This window comes from Castanea sativa, chromosome 12 (genome assembly GCF_040712315.1).
Source record: "Castanea sativa cultivar Marrone di Chiusa Pesio chromosome 12, ASM4071231v1".
NCBI classification, from domain to species: Eukaryota; Viridiplantae; Streptophyta; class Magnoliopsida; order Fagales; family Fagaceae; genus Castanea; species Castanea sativa.
The window spans coordinates 8,318,851-8,340,260 of record NC_134024.1 but is presented as its reverse complement, the minus strand read 5'-3'; the positions used below and the strand labels follow the sequence as shown (position 1 = coordinate 8,340,260).

General features: G+C 33.3%; 2 protein-coding genes across 2 annotated transcripts; both read right to left on the bottom strand.

Annotated features, from left to right (window-relative positions):
* Nucleotides 1-8,845: 8,845 nt before the first annotated feature.
* On the bottom strand, nucleotides 8,846-13,700 carry LOC142618410 (protein phosphatase 2C 51-like). The gene is made up of 3 exons (XM_075791341.1): nucleotides 12,957-13,700; nucleotides 10,872-10,977; nucleotides 8,846-9,413 (listed from the first exon to the last, which is right to left on the bottom strand). Exons 1-3 carry the CDS (start codon nucleotides 13,668-13,670, stop codon nucleotides 9,097-9,099), a joined length of 1,137 nt encoding a protein of 378 aa, XP_075647456.1. The 5' UTR covers nucleotides 13,671-13,700; the 3' UTR covers nucleotides 8,846-9,096.
* Nucleotides 13,701-17,289: 3,589 nt separating this feature from the next.
* LOC142619261 (pentatricopeptide repeat-containing protein At3g49170, chloroplastic) lies at nucleotides 17,290-21,156 on the bottom strand. Its single transcript, XM_075792325.1, has one exon. The coding sequence runs from the start codon at nucleotides 20,111-20,113 to the stop codon at nucleotides 17,540-17,542; it is 2,574 nt and encodes an 857-aa protein (XP_075648440.1). The 5' UTR covers nucleotides 20,114-21,156; the 3' UTR covers nucleotides 17,290-17,539.
* Between the last annotated feature and the right edge of the window lie 254 nt (nucleotides 21,157-21,410).

Below are 21,410 nucleotides of genomic sequence, written 5' to 3'. Positions count from 1 at the left end.
CTTACAATACTATTTATACATTTAAAAATTATTTTGTTACAATATTTTCATTTTTTAATAATAAGTGATATTCAAACAGACCTTAAAAGTTATAATACAAAAAAAAAAGAAAAAAAAAAAGCAATACCGCTTGTTTTCCCTGAATAGTAGATACGCGGAAACCACTTTATATGTTCCCCACACGCAATGGTATTGATGATTGGATACCATACATTTAGAAGGTAAGATTAGTTGATTCTTTTTACCTTTGGAAATTCTCATTCACTGCTGCAATGTTATTGTTTATCTATGATTGGTGAACTTTAAAGCCTTTGTAAGTCTTTCACATCACTATGCTAATAAACAAATGGCTTGTTCCATGCTTTGTCGGTTGTGCATCTTTTGAATGCCAAATAGCATACACAGCAGTGTACATAACCCTGAAAATTTGAGCACGTGGTTGGGTCCTGGATGTGAGGAATTCGAATCTATCTTTGCATGGGAACAAACCTAAAGGCCAAAATTGATGACAGGATGAGTACGATAACAATTTTTCTACACAAACTAAAATTTTGTGATCTTTAGCACTGTTCCAATCTATGGCTCTACATGAAGGTTAGCAATGGCATGTCAGATTTTAGATAAGTGCTTTCATTTCCATAACTTTGTTTTCATTGTTGTGGACCTTGTGGTCCCTAAGCTGATTCAAACAAAAGTAAACATCTTGATAGCATTTTCACAACATTTATGATGCAGGAGAAAGGTGGGTCAATCATCAAGCATGAATTTAGAGGAAGAGTCATTAGTGTTGATGTTCCAATTTTATTTTTATCACAATTCACAGTAAACCTCATAGAAGTTTGCGGCAACAATCTACCAGATTGGGATCCTATGGCAATTAAGGAGATCATATCAAACTCCAGCAAAAGTCTAAATGAAAGCAACAAATTACGTGCTTTAATTTAATTTAATTTATTTTTCTTACTATTAATTTAGTTCACTTAGAAGTCTTCTTTAAATTAGTATTTTGAATTAGGATTTAGATTTATTTTCTTTCCTAGTTTACCTTTATCTTTGTTATATTTCCAAGTTTGATAAGAAGTCCTAGCAGGTGATGTTTCATTATCAAAAGATTGTAAGGGGCTGTGGCAGAAATGAATCATTTGTAACTTTGAATTTTCTCCTTGATTAATATAATGAAACATTAGTGTTTCCATCAAGCGCTGCTTTAGCACTGTTTTACCTGCTCTTCGTCTTAATCATTGCTTGACAATCCACAGATCAGAGTAGAGTCGTATCGCTAAGACACAGACTGTAGTTTCACATGTCTTTCCGCTGCATCATTGTGCAGTAGCCACGAGACATACTAGCCCGTATCATCAATTTCATTAATAACAACGTTTAATTATGAGTTAAACCAACAAATATTCACGTAATAAAATCCATGTTCATATTGACAATCACTTGGAGTGTCAAAATGGATGCAACGACTACAAACAGCAAGTTGGGTATGTAAGATTGATCAGTTATCTCTCATTTCAGATAGCTATACGACTTGCAGTGTTGCTGTGTATTCTGACTTTTATATACAAAAAGTAAAAAACGTGGGAAGCATGTGGTTAATTAAACTTTAGTTCATTTTCTCCCTTATGCTTTATATTTTTGGTATATAAACAGAGGTCAATGTAATATTTGATTAATCTCAATTTCTGATAACTTGGGTTGAAAATATTTGAAACTTTAAACCTCTGTTTGGTCTAGGTTAAGCACATCAAATTCGCATCTTTTTGCCCTATTTCCACTGAAATGAGCTGAGAGTTTTGCTATGCCAGACATTTGGAAAATTCAAAGTATTAGTCAAGTTTGAAAAAGAGAAACATCTCACAGGTTGCACAGATTCAATTAAAGGATTTACCTGATAAGACTATATGTATACCTCTTCTATATTTTCCTTCCTTTATAATTAGGTTTAACTATAATTCTATGATTATCTTAGGTGTTCAAAGAGGACTTTCTGTCATGGTTTGGAAGAAAACCTAATTAGACGTTTATCTTTCACAACAACCATTCATTGCAGGTTGAATAATACCATTATAATGGTGTTAATTGTTGATTTTGTGACACTTTCACACCTCCATACTTTTTTGGTTTTGAATCAACGTTTGGATAGATAAAACAGCTTTTAGAGCCTTTCTAAAGTCGCACATTTCAACTTAATTAGCCACGTCCTTTCAATTTGAAAAAAGATCTCATTCATATCATCATATGGGGTTGCTAGTCCAACCAAATGTGGTGACAAAGTCATCAAGAACAGTAATTAATTATAAAAATATTGTTAAATAAGTATCGTTGAAAACGATATTAGTGTTATATATTCATAAAGAGTCTGAAAAGAGACTGAACTGATTGGCAAAGCAAAAGCAAAGTCTTCTCTTTCCACAAGAGGACGACTTGAGAATCAAAGAAGTTATCATGGCAGCAATGAAGTAGCAGTCACATTATTGTAAAGCATGCCATAAACATTGAAAACTTATGGACCAATGATCATTACTTATTAAATTAACATAAAGGTGAGGACTGAAAAAAAGAACAACACACACAATAATTATATTATAGACATAGGTGGAGCTAAGAGGGGGGAGGGGGGCATATACCCCTAGTTTCTAAAATTTTCTATTGATCTTCTTTTACATTTGATAAATAATCTAAAAATTAAATAAAAATGTATTTACCGACCCTCTCATGAAATTTCTTAGCTCCGCCACCTGATTATAGAAATCATGTACCAAGACCCATAATAGATTAATTTATTAATACTTTATTATAATTTTTAGTAGTACAATTAAATCAAAAGAATGTTCATAAAATAAAATAAAAAACTAAATCAATAGAATGGTTGGACACAAATCCAGGAGGATACTGTTATGTTTTTTGGGTTTGTGTGAACTCCCTCTATCCTGTTAATTTAAAGGGCACGTGGACTACTTTTTTTTTTTTTAGGAACATGTGGACTACTTTTTATACCCCTTCTTTTCTATGCCTTTAATTTATTTCTTTTAGCAACATTTTTTATAATGACACATGATTTGTCTTACCAAAAAATGACACATGTTTAATTTTGTGGTGGCAAATTATCACCTCCACTTTTTTTGGGGCCGACAAGACAAAGTTATTCCCGAGCATGTGACATCCAAATGCCATTCACGTTTCCTTGTCATTATTTGTACTTTTTTTTTTTTTGTTTGTTCGGACGTTTCTTATGCATCGCATGGATTTGACTGCAATATATATGGTTTACTCTTAGTAGGAAAGGTTAAGGGATGCACGATATTGATTTAAGAAAATTTTTATAAATTTTTTTTTATGAAAAAGGAAGAAAAAAAAAACAGTTAACTATTTTGACAAATTTTTATTATTTTTTTAATAAAAGTGGTATTAAAGATTTTTTAAAATGATTCATTGACAAATATTTTAAGAAAATTAGTTATCATATATGAAAATGGATAAAGATCATTTTAACTCAATTGATATTTTTAAATATTTTTAATAGAGATATTCAAGGTTTAAGTTCTTCTATTTTATTGTAACTATCAAATTTATTATAAAAAAAAAGTGGAATAATGATTGAGACAAGAAAATAATTTTATTCAAACAATTTAAATGTGGCGTAGACTTTTTAATTGAGTGAAGATTAAATAAAATAAAATATTTTACTAACTCATGCCATGGATGTGAAATCCATGAAATCGTTCCGGTGGCTGCTTTTAAATGAGTGAAGATTAAATTAATTAAATATTTTGCTAACTCATGCAATGCATGCGGAATAAGAAAGTTATTCTGGTGGCCTGTAAAAATACTAAAGACCACCTAAAACCTATCATTTTTTTAATGATAAATTAAAGTATGAAACACATATATTAAAACTATCAAAAGCTCAAATCATAAAGAAAGACGCTCATACCCCATGGTCTTCGAAATGCATCTCTTTTGGAAAAGTAAAGAAACTCAAATCCATGCCATGGTTGGTCTTCATCGCCAGATATGCCAGAGCAAGTTATATATAAATATTATCATTGGAATGTGAGTTTATCAAAAAAAAAAATTATCATTGGAATGTGAATCTGAATGGCCTTCACCCCGAAAACAAAGGTGGAAGTTGCAACTCCATTTTTAAAGCTCATAAGTTGGAACTCCATTTAAAGGCTCTTTGTAGCCTTTTGTAACATGATTCACACGAACATTTTATATAGCTTTTTTTTTAGAGAACGAACATATATCGCTGGCTAACCTGTTAAAGTGATTAATTTACTCTTGGAATATAAATAAGTTGGAATACTTCCTAATTAATAACATCTTAGTTTTTATAAAGAAAGTCATTCACTTTTTTTGTTTAGTATTTGAGAAAGTAAAATGGCAATAAACAGGTAAGACTAGATGAGATAAGAGTGTTTGTTCACCATGTACTGTTATAGCTTATCGTAAACTTAATTCCAAATGAAAAAGTTTGGCTCCAATATAGTTAATTGGACATATCTGAATCCTATCCATTGCATTGTTTGTTCACCATATTAAAAGAAAGGTAGAGATTAAAGAAGTTTACCATGTAGGGTCTGTTTGAAATCTGCTTATTTTGCTGAAACTAAAAACTTTATACTGAAAGTACCGTAGATAAAGAAAAAAGTTAGCTAAAATAGTACAGTACCAAAAAGTGCAGTGGACCCATGAATAGTAGCAAAAATAAGCTGAATAGTAAAATAAGTTGGCAAAGATAACTTTTGCCAAACACACGTAGTCTAGGAATTCTAAGGCCTTTTTTGGTTAAAATACTGATGGAAAAGTAAAGAAATGAAAAATGGTAAGAATGTATAAAATATTTTAGTTTTTCATCATCTGTGTTTAGTTGGGAGAGAATGGCAAAGTAAAAAAAATGAAAAATTAATATTATAAATTTTTTTTTTAATATCAAAAAAAATGATAAGATGAAAAAAAAATAGTTTGTAGAAATTATTAAGTTTATTTTTATGCTCTTAGAGCATCAACATTGGTGGTGCCAAAAATTTAGCAATTTAGCACCACAAAAAATTACTTTATCTATTTTATCACCCCACTTACAAAACACCCAATATCAATGATTTTATTTTATCATTCAACATAATAAAGTAATATAAACAATATAATAAAATAATATATTTACTACAATAATAAAAATAACAACCACCACCAACACAATAAAATAATATATCTTTTAATAATTTTTTTTTCTTTTACCATCTTAGCTTCATAACTCAAAAGTAAAAAAAAGATAGCTTTGCTTCCACTAATGTAGTCCACTTATGCTATATTTTGATAGTAAATTTAGCATTTCAGCAAAATGCCTACATCAATACTAATGCTCTTATTAAATAGAATATAAGAAGTAATTTTTTTGAAGTTGGGTAAATTATTGTAGACATCCTATTTCGTTTCTCAATTATACTGCATATCTTTTGCGCATGCGTTCCCCCAATGATGAACTGATTAAATGATATGTATAACTCTTTAATCTCTCTCTTATTTGGCACATCCTTATTTTATTTTTTTGCTTTTTTTTAAATCCTATATTTATTTATTCTTAGTTTTAACTGTTAATTTTTTATTTTAAGTGCATTTGAACCAACCATTTTTATTTTAATCCATGCATGCCTTTTTTTTTTTTTTTCCATTTTTCACAAAATCTTTAATTTTTGAAAGTTATATAAAAAAATCAAGTTTTGTCCCTCAATCTCCTTCTCTATTAATTTAACTTAAAAACAATTGCATTTTATTTCAAAATATATTAGTATAAACCCAGCTTTAGTGGGGAAAAAGAAAAGGACAAAAAACACAACAGAATGGTGAGAAGGTACACTTTGGGTACATAGGACAGACACCTCCCACATTAAGCAGATCCGGCATGCCCTCCTCTAGGGATTTTTGTCCTGGTTGTCATACCATTGTTCCAGCGAGGGCAGGCATGGATTTTGAATTAAAAAAAAAAAAAAAAAAAACAGAGAGGGGCAAACCATATATGGCCGGACAGAGAAAAAAATAGGGAAATGGGGGAGAAAGCAGAGTAAAAAGAAAAGAAATGAAAACAAGGAGAGGATTTTTTTGGTTTTCCACTAGATTTTAGAACTGGGATAGACTTCCTTTTTTTTTTTTTTTTTTTTTTTCTCATCTCTAAAAATAAATCATTTTTCACTACACCTCTTTGCATTCTAATCTTCAAAAAAAAAAAAGCTTTAAAAAAAAAACACTAAAAAACATTGAGAGATTGAGATTTCTTGAGAGAAAATCCGGTCCTGAGGGGGGACAAATCCTACATTGTACACGACTATTCAGCACCTCTCTGTCAACCATCGCCGGTGGAGTGTCGCATGGTGGGGAGGACCATCCATCAGAGAACGTTGTTGTCGTCACCGTTTGTCTCAGGGGAGTCGCCGTCAAACTTGTCCAAGGGTGCTGGGTATGTTTTCAATCTTCCCGTTCTCTATTCTTGTGTGTTTTAGTTGTTTTGCTTTGCTGGGTGTCTCATTTTCAGTCTGAATGATAAAGTTGAAGCTTGGCTGCCTTGTGAACAAAGAGCAAAGTTTGGTTGTCATAAAAGTAAGGTAAAAGTGAAAGAGTGGGGTTAAATCATGACTTCTTAAAAGATGGACCAATACTTGTGATGAGGACATAGGTTTTTATTTTTATTTTTTATTTTTTCTTTCACCGTAGCTAATCTCTACAAGTTGCTTAGATCCATGATCTTCCCAACAACTCCCACTATTTCGGTTTCCACAAACAAAAATAAGACTAAAACTTATTTTTTTTACTCCAAATCAAAGCCAAGTCACAAGCCAATCTGATTAAGCCCCACTCTTTTCTATAAAATCTTCTCATATTGCTCAGATCATATCTTGGAAGAGTTTAAACTTACACATATTTTTTATAGTATTTGTTATATCAATTCCTTGACATGCTTGTTAATTTCTTGGTTATCATTTTGTTTTTTTTGTTATTAACTTGCCGCTTCTTTTTATTATCGTTATCTTGTCTTATGATCTAGCTTTAGGCCACCATGCCATAAAATCAACTACTTGCTTGATTTGGTGTAATGAATTTGATTAATAATATTGTGTCCATTGAACGATTAATTGAACATCAAATAGTCCTTACTTAATTAGTAGAGACTGGTAGACATATCCGGCGTGCGTGGGTGCCTCATCCCTTCCCACGGCGTAATTTGACCCCCGGACTTATCCTTGATGGACGTAGACCGTTTTCCTTATCCAAATAAAAAGGAAAGGGTTTTTATTTCTTCTTTTGTTTTCCCTTAAAATAAAATAAAATAAGTGGTAACTCCTCAACTTTTTTCAGACTCATGATTTTTCTAGAAAAAAAAATACTCCCAAAATCAAACCTTTCTTTTTCTTAAAAACCCTTTTCCGAGAGGCGTCACGTGGCCGTGTCCACAATTACATGTAGTAGATGCCATTTTTTTCTCTCCAATTTGAAGACACTGTACATGTTTTGGCGGACTCAAGTGGAAAATAGCCAAAACCACCAGTATTCTTCTAACATTTTTCATCTCTCAGCTAAATAAAAGAAAATTATGTTTTCTTCCCACTTTTTTCCATCATCTGTTTTTTATTCTCTCAATTATAACCCCAACCAAACGCAGGGTAAAGTATTTGAATCCCTGATCTTGTACACAAAAGAGTCTGTTTGGATAGAACTTATTGCTGAAAACTGAAAACACTGTAGTAAAATAATTTTTAAAGGAGTAAAAAACACTGTTCATTCCAGAAGTTACTGTTTATTGGCCTAAAATTACTGTTTATGGCCAATAAACAGTAACAAACACGCGTTGAAAAAAAAAACAAAACGTAAATGCAGCTAAAAGAAGCTGGATCCAAACGTATTCAAAGTCTCAAGGTCACGGGCTCAAGCTTGCACAAGGGGAGTGGGTCTATCTCAAATACAATAATTCCCGTCAGCTTTCAATCAGTGTCTCGTGCAAATTTGAAGCTCGTTGCGTTTTAATAGGCCTTTTTCAAGTATTAACGTGTGGGAAAGGTTACTCATCAGTTAAAAAGACCATCGCATTCACGTCTACATTCTATGTTTCATGTGCCTCAACTAAAAAAGGGTCGGACAAGTGGTACGAGTTATAACGAATTAAGTGTTAAAATAAATTAGGTATGATGCATTATTAATAGATAGCAGGTAATAGATAGCAGTTGGTTGATAGGGAGCGGTTTTTGATGCATTATTAATTCCTTACTGAATTGATTAGGCTTATCAAATAATACATCATATTTTCTCTGTAAAGAAAAAATAATAATACATCATATCTCCGACTTTATGATTAGGTGGATACAATTTCTTAGAAGTTGATGTTTTTTAATTTATTTTAATAGATGAACTGTTAAAATAAATTAGGTATGATACCTATCAAAATGTATGTATAGTAGTAAAATCAAGAATGATCCATTTTTGATATATTTTTGTCATTCTTTTTCAAATTGTATAAGACCATGCTGATCAGCTATTTAAGGCCAAAGAATTGCATTTTATGACTATGGTAAGAATTTCAAGTTTGAACCCAATAACCCCTCCTCTCTCTTCCTGTTCTTCAGGAGGTTGGTCACCTCCAAATCTGACCGTTGTTATTCAGTTCTGTCCTACACCATCATATGATTAGAACTTTCAAGAAAGTGGAATCTATAGGCAAAAGCCCATCACAGTGTTACAGGTACTTAACATAAACAAGTAGTTCTTCATTTTCTTTTAATATATATATATATGTGAGTGTTTTTTACCTTAGATCTAATAGTAATTAATGGTTCAAAAAATATGTAACTCTTGTGAAATTACATCAGGTGTAATTTGAACTCATCTCATATATTTATTACTATACACAAATTTAAAAATAAATAATAAAAAAAAAACTTTTTTTTTTGAGAATAAAAAAAAACAAACCTGGGAGAGAGAGTTCCCTTTCTTACATGCATCTTAATGCTTGTGATGCTGATGGATAGATGAGTGAAAAATAGCTAGTTCTCAAAGCTAGGCAGAAGAGTAAAAAGCATTGTTAATTATGAGTAAATATTATTAACTTGGAAAACCTCTGGGTTTCCTTAGCTCAACTACTATCACACTGATATTATCTTTGCTCCCCCGAGCCATTGCTAGCTCGGCTAACACTGCTGCAGCCTTGGCAGCACGACTCTCATTCTCAACTTCCATTTCCAGGTATTTCCTCCTCAGTCTTCCTTCAAGACATCTCTTCACAATCTGGCATGCAACTTCATTTGATATAACGTCCCACAAGCCATCACTGGCTAGGATAAGGAATTCATCATTATTGCTTCGTTTGGTCACTGTGACTTCTGGCTTGGATATCACATAGGGTCTGAGGTAGTGATCACCTGCATCCAATAAGTAAAGAGAATGATTGGTTGTGATGACATTTCAGATAATATAAGCAGTGGTGAAGCTATGGATTTTTTTAAGGGGCCAAGCTCTCTCTCTCTCTCTCTCACACACACATACACAACACACACATTAAGTTATTCCTTATAAATGTTAGTCAAAACAATTTTTTAATAGTCAGTTTGTAAATGGTAAACTATCTAATTGTTGTTTTTCACCAAAAAAATAAAAATAAAAATGTCCATATCCTTAATTCTCCAAATGTAAAATATTAATGTAAATAAAATTAAAAAGAAGACTTTTGAGAAACTTATTAAAATAAAGAAGAATTCTCAGAAGACTTCTATTTATTAAGAAACATAGTAATCTATAAAATATATAAAACTAAAGACATTTGAATTTATTTTATATTTAAACTCTCCATTGAAATCTTAGCACATCATAATTTCTTTAAATATTAAAATATATAATTTCATATGCTAATGAAACCATAATAAATGACTAATTTTATAATATATAGTTCCATATAGAAACATAATAAATGCCTAATTGAATGTATGATTTGATGATTATATAACATGACATCATGCTTAACATCCCGAATTGATACACCCCCTCCCTTGTCTCTTTTGTGTAATTCTGAGAGAAGAATCCCTATCTCCTCCCATTTTTGCCTAGGGAATCAGGAGAGAGAGAGGACTAGATCCCCATTTTGTAGTCTAAATACTTTCTCTTTGTTTCAATGAAAAATTGAAAAGTCTTATTCAGGGAAAAAAAAATTGAAACACCCCCTAAAAAAAAAAAAAAAAAAATTATGGCATAAAGTTATCTTTATTTAACAAATCATTACGAAAGCTAAGTTGATTCAGGAACAACCCTATAAATCTTACCACAAAGAAGTATAAGGCAAAAAGATCCAACCCTGTTTTCTTTCTTTGCTTGTAGTTCTTATTGGGAAGCATATGCATAAAAACCAGATATCCATTTATAAGCAAAATTCTTGGGGATGTAACGAGGGAACTCCTTAATAACAAATGATAGGAACTTTCCATTTTTTAGTTTTTGTTAATTTAATAGTTAAAAGTGGGGAAGGTTGGTATTGAACGTGGTTCTACTCATGTTAAGATGCTTGCTTTTCCAAGAGCTGCTTTAATAATCGATAGTGATGTCCTTTCAAATCTAATGGTAAATTGACTGATTGGTGATGGGTCATTCTCAACTTTTTTTTTTTTTTTTTTGCACACGGGTCATTCTCAACTTTAATGGCCACTTGTGCCTAGAGCTTAATAGCTACCATCACCATTTAATTTTCTATATGCCATTAACATTTTTTGTTGTTGTTTTTGAGTGAAGAATTGCAATGGCATTAATGAGTAGTCACGAGCACATTAAACCTTCATTATTCTATGTAGAACATTAGTGGCATAAAAAGAACATAGAAGGTTACTACATACCAATTGATCTCGAAGTGGTAAGAACTCCTAGAACACGATGTCCATTCCAGTTTATGACCTTTCCACCAGCGGCTTCAATTCTCTTCAACTCATCTGGCCTGTCAGGCTATTAATACAAAATATGTACCAAGCATGATTTAGATATTGTCATAAAGCTGAGTTATTATAATCAAAGGATCTCAGCAATGGATTTGTATGGTAAATGTAAAGAGGACGCTGAAAATATAAATGTGATCTACAATATGCAAACCTCTCACCATAAACTACGTTCAATGATAAGAAGATAAGGCAAAAAATTAATGATTAAAAAAGAAATGCTTAAAATACATGGAGAATACATGCCCTGCTACTACTAGTCACATAATTCAACATGCAATTATATAATTCTCTGGAAGAATAATAATGACATATATACTCTCTTCTTTTGCATAATATTAATAGTAGATCTTATTAATTGAATTCTTAGTGAGATTCACGATTCATGTAAAATGAGGGAGTAAGCCATTATTGAGCAGTGCATAGGTTAAAAATCAAATCAAATTCATTAAAAATAAATAAAATTTGACCAGCTCAAAAAGCTTGGAAACTAGCCATTTGACAAATTTAAACACCACTTCTGGTATTCGTAATTAATACCTCTATAAATTACCATAACAAAGAATCAGAAATGTGATGTTCACGAACTTCTTCAAGATTGTCTAGCAATCACAGTGGACGAGAGTTGCCCCAATGACCGGTAGGTACGTAAGAGACAGAAGGAGTATCCTGGAATTCATAAGGGATTTATACTACTTGACAAATGTTTTCAGTTCAAGCACCCACAGACATAGTTCTTCTAAAATATATATAAGTAACAGAAAATTGAAGATAAGTGCCCCCGAGTGAAAAAGATATATTGTACCTGGCAGAAGAAGTTGATTATCAATCACCATCACAACGTGGACTCAATATAGTTGGAATGTCCTAAATTACTAATTTTACAACATGGCGTTGAACTATTTGTCACCGGTACAGTCACAAAAGAACTTTATTTTTGAATTAAGTCACTAATTTAAAAGGCAAAGTTTAGCTTTAAACTAGTTTATAACTTTCTTTTCCAATTTATATATTACATATTTATAATACTATCTATATGAATTATTTGAACAAATCATGTGATTAAAACTAAACATAGATAGTCACTTTAATTTACACATGAAGATAGCTCCAAAATGATTTAGGGCTGAGCTGGGATTTTTGTTTTTGTTTTTCAACTCTGTCTAATTTTCAATAATTTAGTGTTATTAATTTTTTGTTTAATTACAACAATGGAGAGTAATGTTCTAACCTAGTTCTCTTGATAAAGAATGGCTGGTTAAAATTACCACCACCACGGCACCACCGACAACAACATATCCGCAGGTATTTACAAAATGAAAAACTTGAAATAAACCGTAGCGGATGAAAGCAATAAATTGGGTTGTGTATGAAAATTTTTCCCAATAAAATGAAGTTTTTTAAATGAGTTAAAAAAATTTGCGTCTGATAATAAAATATTAATAATCATAAGGCGTCAAAATTGAAATTCTATTGTGTGTATATATGTTAAAAGTTTTTAAAAATTTATTCCTTATTATTAATTACTTGTTAATGTTATAGGCTCGCTGAACTGCAAATTCGGTCACTAATCACAATATTGTATTATTAGAAAAGTCAATTATGGCTGTGCAAGTGCAATTTGGCAGTTCCCACTTATAAGTTAGTATATACCCTATAGAACCTTCTGATTCTGAGTCTTTTATACGCACCCATAATCTACGATCTATGGACTACGATACTAAAAATTGAAAAGCTATTAGCAGCACTGGCAAAAAGCGATTCCTGGCTCTCTCTCGCTTGAAGTCTAATAAAGGCGCTGTTTTGAACAACGTTTTAATATCATATATTCATACAGATATCATATATGTTTATATCGAGCCAGAAACCGAACCTTTCACTAGCGTTCTTAAAAACCAAATCTAGTAAACTAGGAAAAACTAACACACTTTGGCGGCAAGACAAGGCAATGGCATTGAGAATCAAATATTCAAAAAAAGAAAACTGTACCTTATGATCACGAGACAAGGCCAAAGCCACACCGCCACTAAACAAGACAGCCCTACAATCCCCACAGTTAGCAACGACAAGCTCCTCCTCTCCCACCACCGCCACAACCGCCGTGGACCCCACCGTCCTCCCCACACCACCACCACCAACACCCACCACCTCCTCATCCATTTTACCAAAACAACCTTCCATCACTCTCTCCCAATACTCCAATAACCCTTCTAACTCTTCACTAGTATCTCCCTCCTCCACCAAAATCCCATGCAACCTTTCACTACAAGCCCTCGCCACGTGGCACCCTCCATGCCCATCGTACACTCCGAAAAAATCGTACTTTCCTCCAACACCACCACCACCACCGCCACCTTTTTTGTTCATAATTCCTAGTTCAGCTCTCACCGCATCTTCCATCTCTCTCCTCCTCCCTATCACAGAAACCGAACCGTACGACAATACCACCTCGTCTTTCTCCGAAGAAGACACAGACAATGATACCTTCACCGAATCACCAACATCCTCCTCCTCCGATGATGATGATGTTTTCTTCGTTCGACACGTGTACTTCAGCCGCCGGACTTTGATTCTTCTCCGCAGAGCATTCTTCGTCCTCGTCACCGTGATCTGACTCATCTCCCCGGAATCTGACGTCATTCTCCGTAGATTCATTCCCACTGGCCCATCAACGTGAAGCTTCGAAGCATTTATCAACCTCATTTTTTTATATAGCGTAAAGTGGAATTCAAAGGTAGTAACTAGCTAATCTGTGTATTATATAAAAAAAAGCATGAAATCTCAGCCGTTGAATTTTTCACAACCCCGTTGGATTTGAAACAGATGGGCTTTGAAATCTTTTGATGGACCAGTGGCTTGGATTTTTCAAAGAGAGACGTGGGTGACTGAGATTGGGTTGGTGGACACGTGTAACATAGATTTTGAGGTTAGTGATTCGGTCCCGTAATAGACTATCGTGGTACTGGGTCCCACGTAAAAAATAAAATAAAAAAGGTTGTGTTGTGTCTCTAGACAAGCCATTACGTGGCATCTCGTGTGTTGAGTGCCGATTCTGCTTTTTTTGATGAGTCATTGTAGTCTTCGTTCTCTGACAGTGAATGGGGTTTTTTTTTTTTTCAACTTTTTGGAAAATCAAATCAAGTCGCATTCAGAAGAGTGGGAGAGTACACGTGTCGTGTTAACCGGGGGGTCGCGTGCCGGAGCTGCACCTCGTACCTTGTGTCTCTGCCGATATTTCGTGTCGAGTTTCTATTACTATGATTCTATGAATAATAATCCTTTCAAAAAAAGAAGATTCTATGACTAATGTTTTTTTTAATGTTGTTTTATTTAATTTAAATATTTTTTTTTTGAGAAGGATTAATTTAAATATTATTGTGTTGGTTTTGTGTCGAAAAAAAATGTATATTATATTCAGCAAAAAAAATGTATATTATATTGTTTTGGATGGATGAAAATATCCCGTGAGGTATGATTGGGTCAACTGTTGGGGACGTGACTCACTCATGAAAGTTGATTGGGTGCTGATATGGGTTCTTTTTGTGTGGGTTTTAGTATGTAGCTTAAAAAAAAAAAAAAATTTATTTAAATGATGTATGGCATGTTTTGTATATTAACTTAAATATATATTTTTATTCTAAAAAAACTTTAACATATATTTTCAGTTTTTAAATAATATTACACGTATTTTTATATTTTTTTTTACCTATACTTTTTCATAAAAATTGAAAACTGTTGTTTAAACACACATACGAAACAGGCCTTTATCTTTTTATTTTTGAGAAAATGTTAGAAATTAAACTAAACTTTAACAAACACAAAACACCTAAGTTAAAAGAATATTGCTACAAACAAAACAATTTTACAATAAATTTCTCTATTGTTAAGTTGGTTAGTTATTATTGATTTTTACACGTACCTATTATTTTTAACTTATCTTTCTCTATTAATAACTTGCCACTTAATAGAATTTTGAATTTTATGGTACCTCTAAATTTATTGAACTTAAAAAGAATGCTTCATGCCTGTAGTATTGAGTTGGACTTACTCAACTTGGAGGAATTCTCGCTAAAACGCACATAATACGAGTAACGGGTTGTAAATGACAGATTCACATCTTCAAAATTTGATCTTCGTGGGTCAAGTGATAGGATTCTCATTTAAAGTCATAGTCTAACATACTTGTTTGAAGCCCACTGTTGCTTCGCCTCTTATTTGCCCTTCACCATTTGAGCTTTTGAGGTAATTTGGCAAAGCGAGTAAAAATCTTACTAGATCTTGCTAAATCTCCATTAAATTTAATGAGATATTCACTGGATTAGGCAAGATCTACTCTAGATACAATAGAGATCTCATAATCTTTGCCATGACACTACCATGGACGAGAAGATTGATGATTTCTATAGATCCAAAACACTGGGATTCTCACAACTTGCTAGTCAACAACTTGTACACCAAAAATTGGAATTTGTTGTGGGGTTTTTGAAACCATCTTTAGTCAAGTCAAGTGATCAATTGGTGGGGATCGAATTCAATTGAACTCAACTGGTGGACACACTAGGATAGATCATCTTACGTAACAACCTACAACCAATATTTTAAAAACATAGTGCAAAAAAAAAAAAAAAAAGAGAAAAAGTTTGAACTCTAAAGTTTTAAAATTAGAGCAAAGTTCAACCATATATTGAGCCTTTATAATGTCATAAATAATATAATATAAAATAATTAAAGGATATATAAGTATCACATTAAAAAAAAAATGAATGAAAAAGTTTTTAAAGTAAGTATTACAATTCATACACTCAAGAAATAAAGGAAGATGCTATGATCCAAGATAACGGCAGAATTGACGACGTGATGCAAAGTGTAACACGGGTTATAGTTTGAAATGCTAATTATGCATTTTAAAAGTTTAGAGTGAAAAGTGTAATTTAAAATATGGTTTAAGTTGCTAAAGTGTAATTACCCTTAAAATATATGGAAAAACTTAGTTCTGGTTTCTTATTTTGATCGATTTATTTTTAGCAAAATTTAAATTGTCTCGTTTTTAGCTTGGACACGGCATGCTGATGCACTTAGTCTAGTTAGAGTTGTAAAACCATGGTTGCAAATTTGCAATAGATATCTGTAATTCTGCTCCTTAAATGGTTACAAAGTTCACTAAAATGTAAAAGTAATGTTAACTTATATAAAACATCATCTCTTCATATACACCCAAAAGAGAATGGTTGTCAAAAGTTTTATTGCTCAATTAGTACATAACTTTGGTGTTTTCAATATAGAAATCTTGGGTTCAAATTCTCTTCCCTTGTTACCACTGTTGAAAAAACTAAAAGAGAATTGACAACATGATTATTTATGATAAACAAAAATAACTTTCTTAAAGAAGAAGAGTTAGAAAATTGTGTCCTATTATTGTCAAATTCATAATGGACATTCGTATTATTTTTTACAGTATTTTTATTGGGGTTGATCAAGTTCTTAAAAGCCCTCTTCTCAGAAAAAAGAAAAAAGAAGAAAGTTCCTAAAACTTAAAAGCCCAACCCACATAACCAATCCAGCCTGACCCGAAGGGTTGTAAACAATTTTGATTAAGTGGGAGAGTGGGAGTTGACAATGAGTTCGACAATATTAGTAAAAATCGGATGGGTTGAGGTTTTGGGTTGATCAAATGGGCTTTGGCAAAAGGGGGTGAGCTAGAGTTTGGCTTGTGTGGGTTTTTATAAATTATGGAGTATGACACGAGACAAGACAACGTGGTAGGAATACAAAAGTTAATTTATTAAATAATTTTTATTTTTAAGTATATTTTACTTATTTATCGGAATATTTTATATGTATTTTTAAGTTTTCAATATATATATATATATATATATATATATATATATATATATATATATATAAAATTAAAGGAATTATTTTTCAATAATTATTTTTTTCAACCCAACTTAATGGGGACGCACGAGCAGAAGTGTCCCTGGCCACACAGACTTCAGAATTTGTGGGAGAATTTTAAAGAACGGGCAATATGTGCAAAGGGAGAAAATGTATATAGTTTTTGTAAATTAAGTGACGTTACAAATTCCTAGTTGTACAAAGAGCTGCAAATATGAACTATACAGATACAAATTACACAAATCGGAAAATATGAATTAGAATAGTTACAGCTAGTAGGAACAAGTGATGCATCAAACCTGAAAGAATTAATGACAAATGTGCATGGCAACGTAAGATTATTTGCAGCTGGCAGTCTTGCATTCTAAAGCTTTCCATTTGTAGGCTCTGTATTGAAAGTAAGCTGCTGCCAGTCCACCCTAAGAGAGGAGTTTTAACAAGAAGCGACCAAAATATCCATTCCCAAATTAAATGAAAGAAGCTAAGAACTCTCGTTTGCAGTTGAAAGGAAACTCATATTATAAGTTTTGTCCGATAAGCACAAAAAACTCTCGTTGACGAAATCCACCATTCTCTAATGTAACAACACCCTAAAACCTAAACATCACCAGTCATACAAAAAAAATAGAAAGGAAGAAGAAGAAAGAAACAAAGAAAGAAAAGAATTTTTTTAAACATCACCAGTAATCATTGCAAGAACATGTCCCATTTTTGAAGTGATGAAACCGGTTTGAGTCTCTCACCACTATTTCTCTACCTCTAGCCATTGAAATAAATTTGATTGCAGTGTGACAATCTCCACAAACACGAAGATTCTTAAATACTTTAATAGGCTTTGGTTGGAATACGCTTATAAGGCCAAATGCCACAGCTATTTTCTCACTGTGCTGAAACAAATATTGCTCCTTTAGTTCATCCTCTACATCATGAAGAACAAAATCTGTATCGGGTACATAGCCCAATTCCTTTATTTTTGAAGCCAATTGGTTCAGTTCATAATAAATATCTTGTGCTAGGGGGTGTGAAGTGTCCCCAACGTGGAACTTGTGCACCATATTTTCCACCTCTATCCAGCTACAACCAGCTTCTTTGATCAAGTTTCTCTCTTTCAAATTTTTTCTAATTATTGCCACATTGTCCCATTGACCTGAGGAAGCATACAAGTTTGATAGTAAGATATATGCTGCTGGATCATATGGGTCTTGCTCAAGAATCATCTTTGCAGCATGTTCCCCAAGTTCTTTGTTGCCATGAACCTGACAGGCAGCAAGAAATGTACGCCAGACTAGTGCATCAGCCTTGAAAGGCATTGAATTAATGAATTCAAATGCTTCTAGAAGGGATCCTGATCGGCCCAATAAATCAACCATACATGCGTAATGTTCCATTCTTGGAACAATCCCATGTTCTCTGTACATTGAGTTGAAGAGTTTCCAGCCCTCGGAAGTTAGCCCCACATGGCTACAAGCTGATAAAACAGCAATATAGGTGATCTCATTTGGTCTAACACCATCCTCAAGCATTTTGTGGAACATTTCCATAGCTTTAGAGGCGAATCCATGTTTTGCAAAACCAGTAATCATTGAAGTCCAAGATATAACATTTCGACCTCCCATATCATTAAAAACTCGAAATGCAGCTTCTATATTTCCACACCTAGAATACATGGAGATCAAAGCATTACAGATGCTTTGATTTGACGCAAACCCTGATTTTAGTACCCGTGCATGAATTTGCTCACCCTTACCAACTGCACCGATACTAGCAGCTCCACTCAAGAGGCTAGCAAATGTGAAAGCACTAGCCCCAATTCCTAAATCCTCGATTTCATGAAAAAGTTCAAAGGCTTTTTCAGAATCCAAATTTTTGGCATATGCATCAACAATCGTGTTGTAAGAAATTAAATTCTTCTCAAACAGCATATCAAAAGCTTTATGTGCATCTTCCATCATGCCAGACCTTGCATACATGCTAATAAGAGAATTTCCCACACAATTAACCGATGCAAGACCAAGTTTCACAGCATGCGTGTAAACTTGCTCTCCCATACGGGGATCAGAAAGATTTGCACATGCCTTAAGGACACTAGAAAAGGTGAAATGATTTGGTGAAACATGACCCTTGATCATTTCACAAAAAAGTTCAACAGCTTCCTTATCATGCCCTCCACTTTGCACGTATCCTGTGATAATTGCTGTCCAAGACATGACATTACGATCTACCATCAGGTCAAAAACTTTCCTTGCATCATCCATTGATTCATCCGCTGCACACTTAGCATACATGTCTACCAAACAGCACGCTACACAAACATCTAAAGCCAACCCAGTCCGTATGACCCAAGAATGCAATTGCTGCCCAAGATTTAACAATTCTAGCTCTGCACAAGCTGAAATAACTCCACCAAAGGTAAATTGATCTGGTACATACTCACTCAAAACCATATCCAAAAACAAATTTACAGCCTCCATTGGGAACCCAAATTGCATAAACCTAGTTATCATCAAAGTCCAAGTAACCGCATTCTTCTCAGGCATTTTCTCAAACACCTTATAGGCTAAATCCACATCACCACCACCCTTCACAAACATATCAATCAACGCACACCCAACACACACATCAGACTCAAAATATCCACTTTTTATAACAAACCCAAAAATCATTTTCCCAATGGGAACATTTTCCACATTCGAACACGCCCGAATCACTGCGGAAAAGCAATACTCATTTGGGCAGAGCCCATTTTCAAGCATTTGAAGAAACGTGACAATGGCTTCAGTTCCCATATCATTATTTGCGAAACAAGAAACCATAGCAGTCCAAGAAACCAAGTCTCTCAAATCCCCCATATCATCGAAAATGGATTTTGCTTTAGCCCAATCCCCACTTTTTGAGTACAAGCTGATGAGAGAATTGAGAATGAGAGAGTTGAGGTGGAGTTGGGAGTGAGTCAAGTAGTGGGTGTGAACGAGTTTGCCGAGTTGGAAGTTGCGGGACCTTATACAGGACTTGAGGAAGAGAGAGTAGGTGGTGAGGTCTGGGTGGGTACCCTTTTGGGCCATGAGATCAAGGGTGGAGATTGCTTTGTGGAGGTGGCCCACATTGAGGTGGTGGATCAGACGGTGGTTAAGGGGTTCACAGTTTGGATTTTGTGGTGATGATAATTGAAGGTTATGGCGGGATCGATTTGAGGGTTTGATAGAAGGTAATAAAGGTAGTTTGGAGGCAGACGAAACAGAGAGGCCTAGCATGTTTCTTCCAACGGGCTAGAACTATACAAGAGGCCGGGCATGTTGCATTTTATAGGTTTGGGTTTTGGTTTGTTGTTTGAATCTTTTGGCTAAGAATGTGTTTGGATAGTGCGTCCACGTCCACGTCCACGTCCACATCCACATCCACATCCACGTCCAGCGTCTGGGCTCCTTTTTTTTTTTTTTTTTTTTTTCAGCGTGTCTGTCACTGTTTATTGGTCATGAACAATGATTTTAGGCCAATGAACAGTAATTTTTGGCATGAACAGTACTTTTTACACATTTAAAAATTATTTTGTTACAGTATTTTCAGTTTTCAGTTTTTAGCAATAAGTTCTATCCAAACACACTCTAATAAATATTGCAAAAAGAATAAGTTTATTTGTGATATAGGGACTTTTCAAACTTATCTGACAAAATGAGAAAAGAAGCAAATACGGTCGTACCATCACCGAAATTCTAACAAAAAGAGGAGAGGAGAGGAGAGAAAAATGATGGGATGGATGTGAGAGAAAAAAAGAATTTCGATAATGTGGTTGCCAAAATAGGAGAAAAAAAAGGAGGAAATTTAGCGAGAAAAAACATGAAGAATTTTGGTACTACAAGCAATTGACTCCACTCGCTAAAACATATTATACAACAATCTTCACTATTAATCAAACTCCTACGAGTAATTGACTCCACTCACCAAAACTAGTAACTAAGTAATCTAGGGGATTTTCACACTTAATTGGTTAAGTAGTTTACCCTCATTCCCAAGAGGTTATATAATGAAAAATTGTGGATATCCATATATTTAGGGGACAATATTTGATGCGACCCGCGAACATGACACAAGCATGACACAATGTTTGTAAATTAAGGTTGAGTTTTAGCGGGTTCGTGCTAGATTTAGGTTGATACGAATTGACTCCTGTAATAATCTTGTCATTTCGAATCCAAAAGCTTTATATTTGAGCAAATTTTTATTTTTGTATTAAAAGTTTTTTTTGTTTTTGTTATTGTTGTCCTTATCCTTTTGTCTATTGTCGGCTATTAATCTGATACTACTTGCATACGTGATGGAATGTCATTTTATCGTACCCAATGACATTTTTATAGATAGTAAAATAAAATAAAATAAAATAAAATAATTATTTATGGATGAAAATGATAATTTACTAAAACAAAAAGGTTATAATTTGGATTTCGATTTAAAATTTTAGAAAACATGATAATAGATCAAATATATATATATATATATATATATATATATATATATATATATATATTATGATTCAATGAGTTATAGCATTTA

Excerpts from the sequence above, each read along its gene's own strand:
- LOC142618410 (XM_075791341.1), bottom strand. The coding sequence starts at position 13,670 with ATGAGGTTGATAAATGCTTCGAAGCTTCACGTTGATGGGCCAGTGGGA. Across the intron at positions 10,978-12,956 it reads CCTTGTCTCGTGATCATAAG|CCTGACAGGCCAGATGAGTT; the intron begins GTACAGTTTTCT and ends TTGTATTAATAG. Across the intron at positions 9,414-10,871 it reads TACCACTTCGAGATCAATTG|GTGATCACTACCTCAGACCC; the intron begins GTATGTAGTAAC and ends TATTGGATGCAG.
- LOC142619261 (XM_075792325.1), bottom strand. The coding sequence starts at position 20,113 with ATGCTAGGCCTCTCTGTTTCGTCTGCCTCCAAACTACCTTTATTACCT.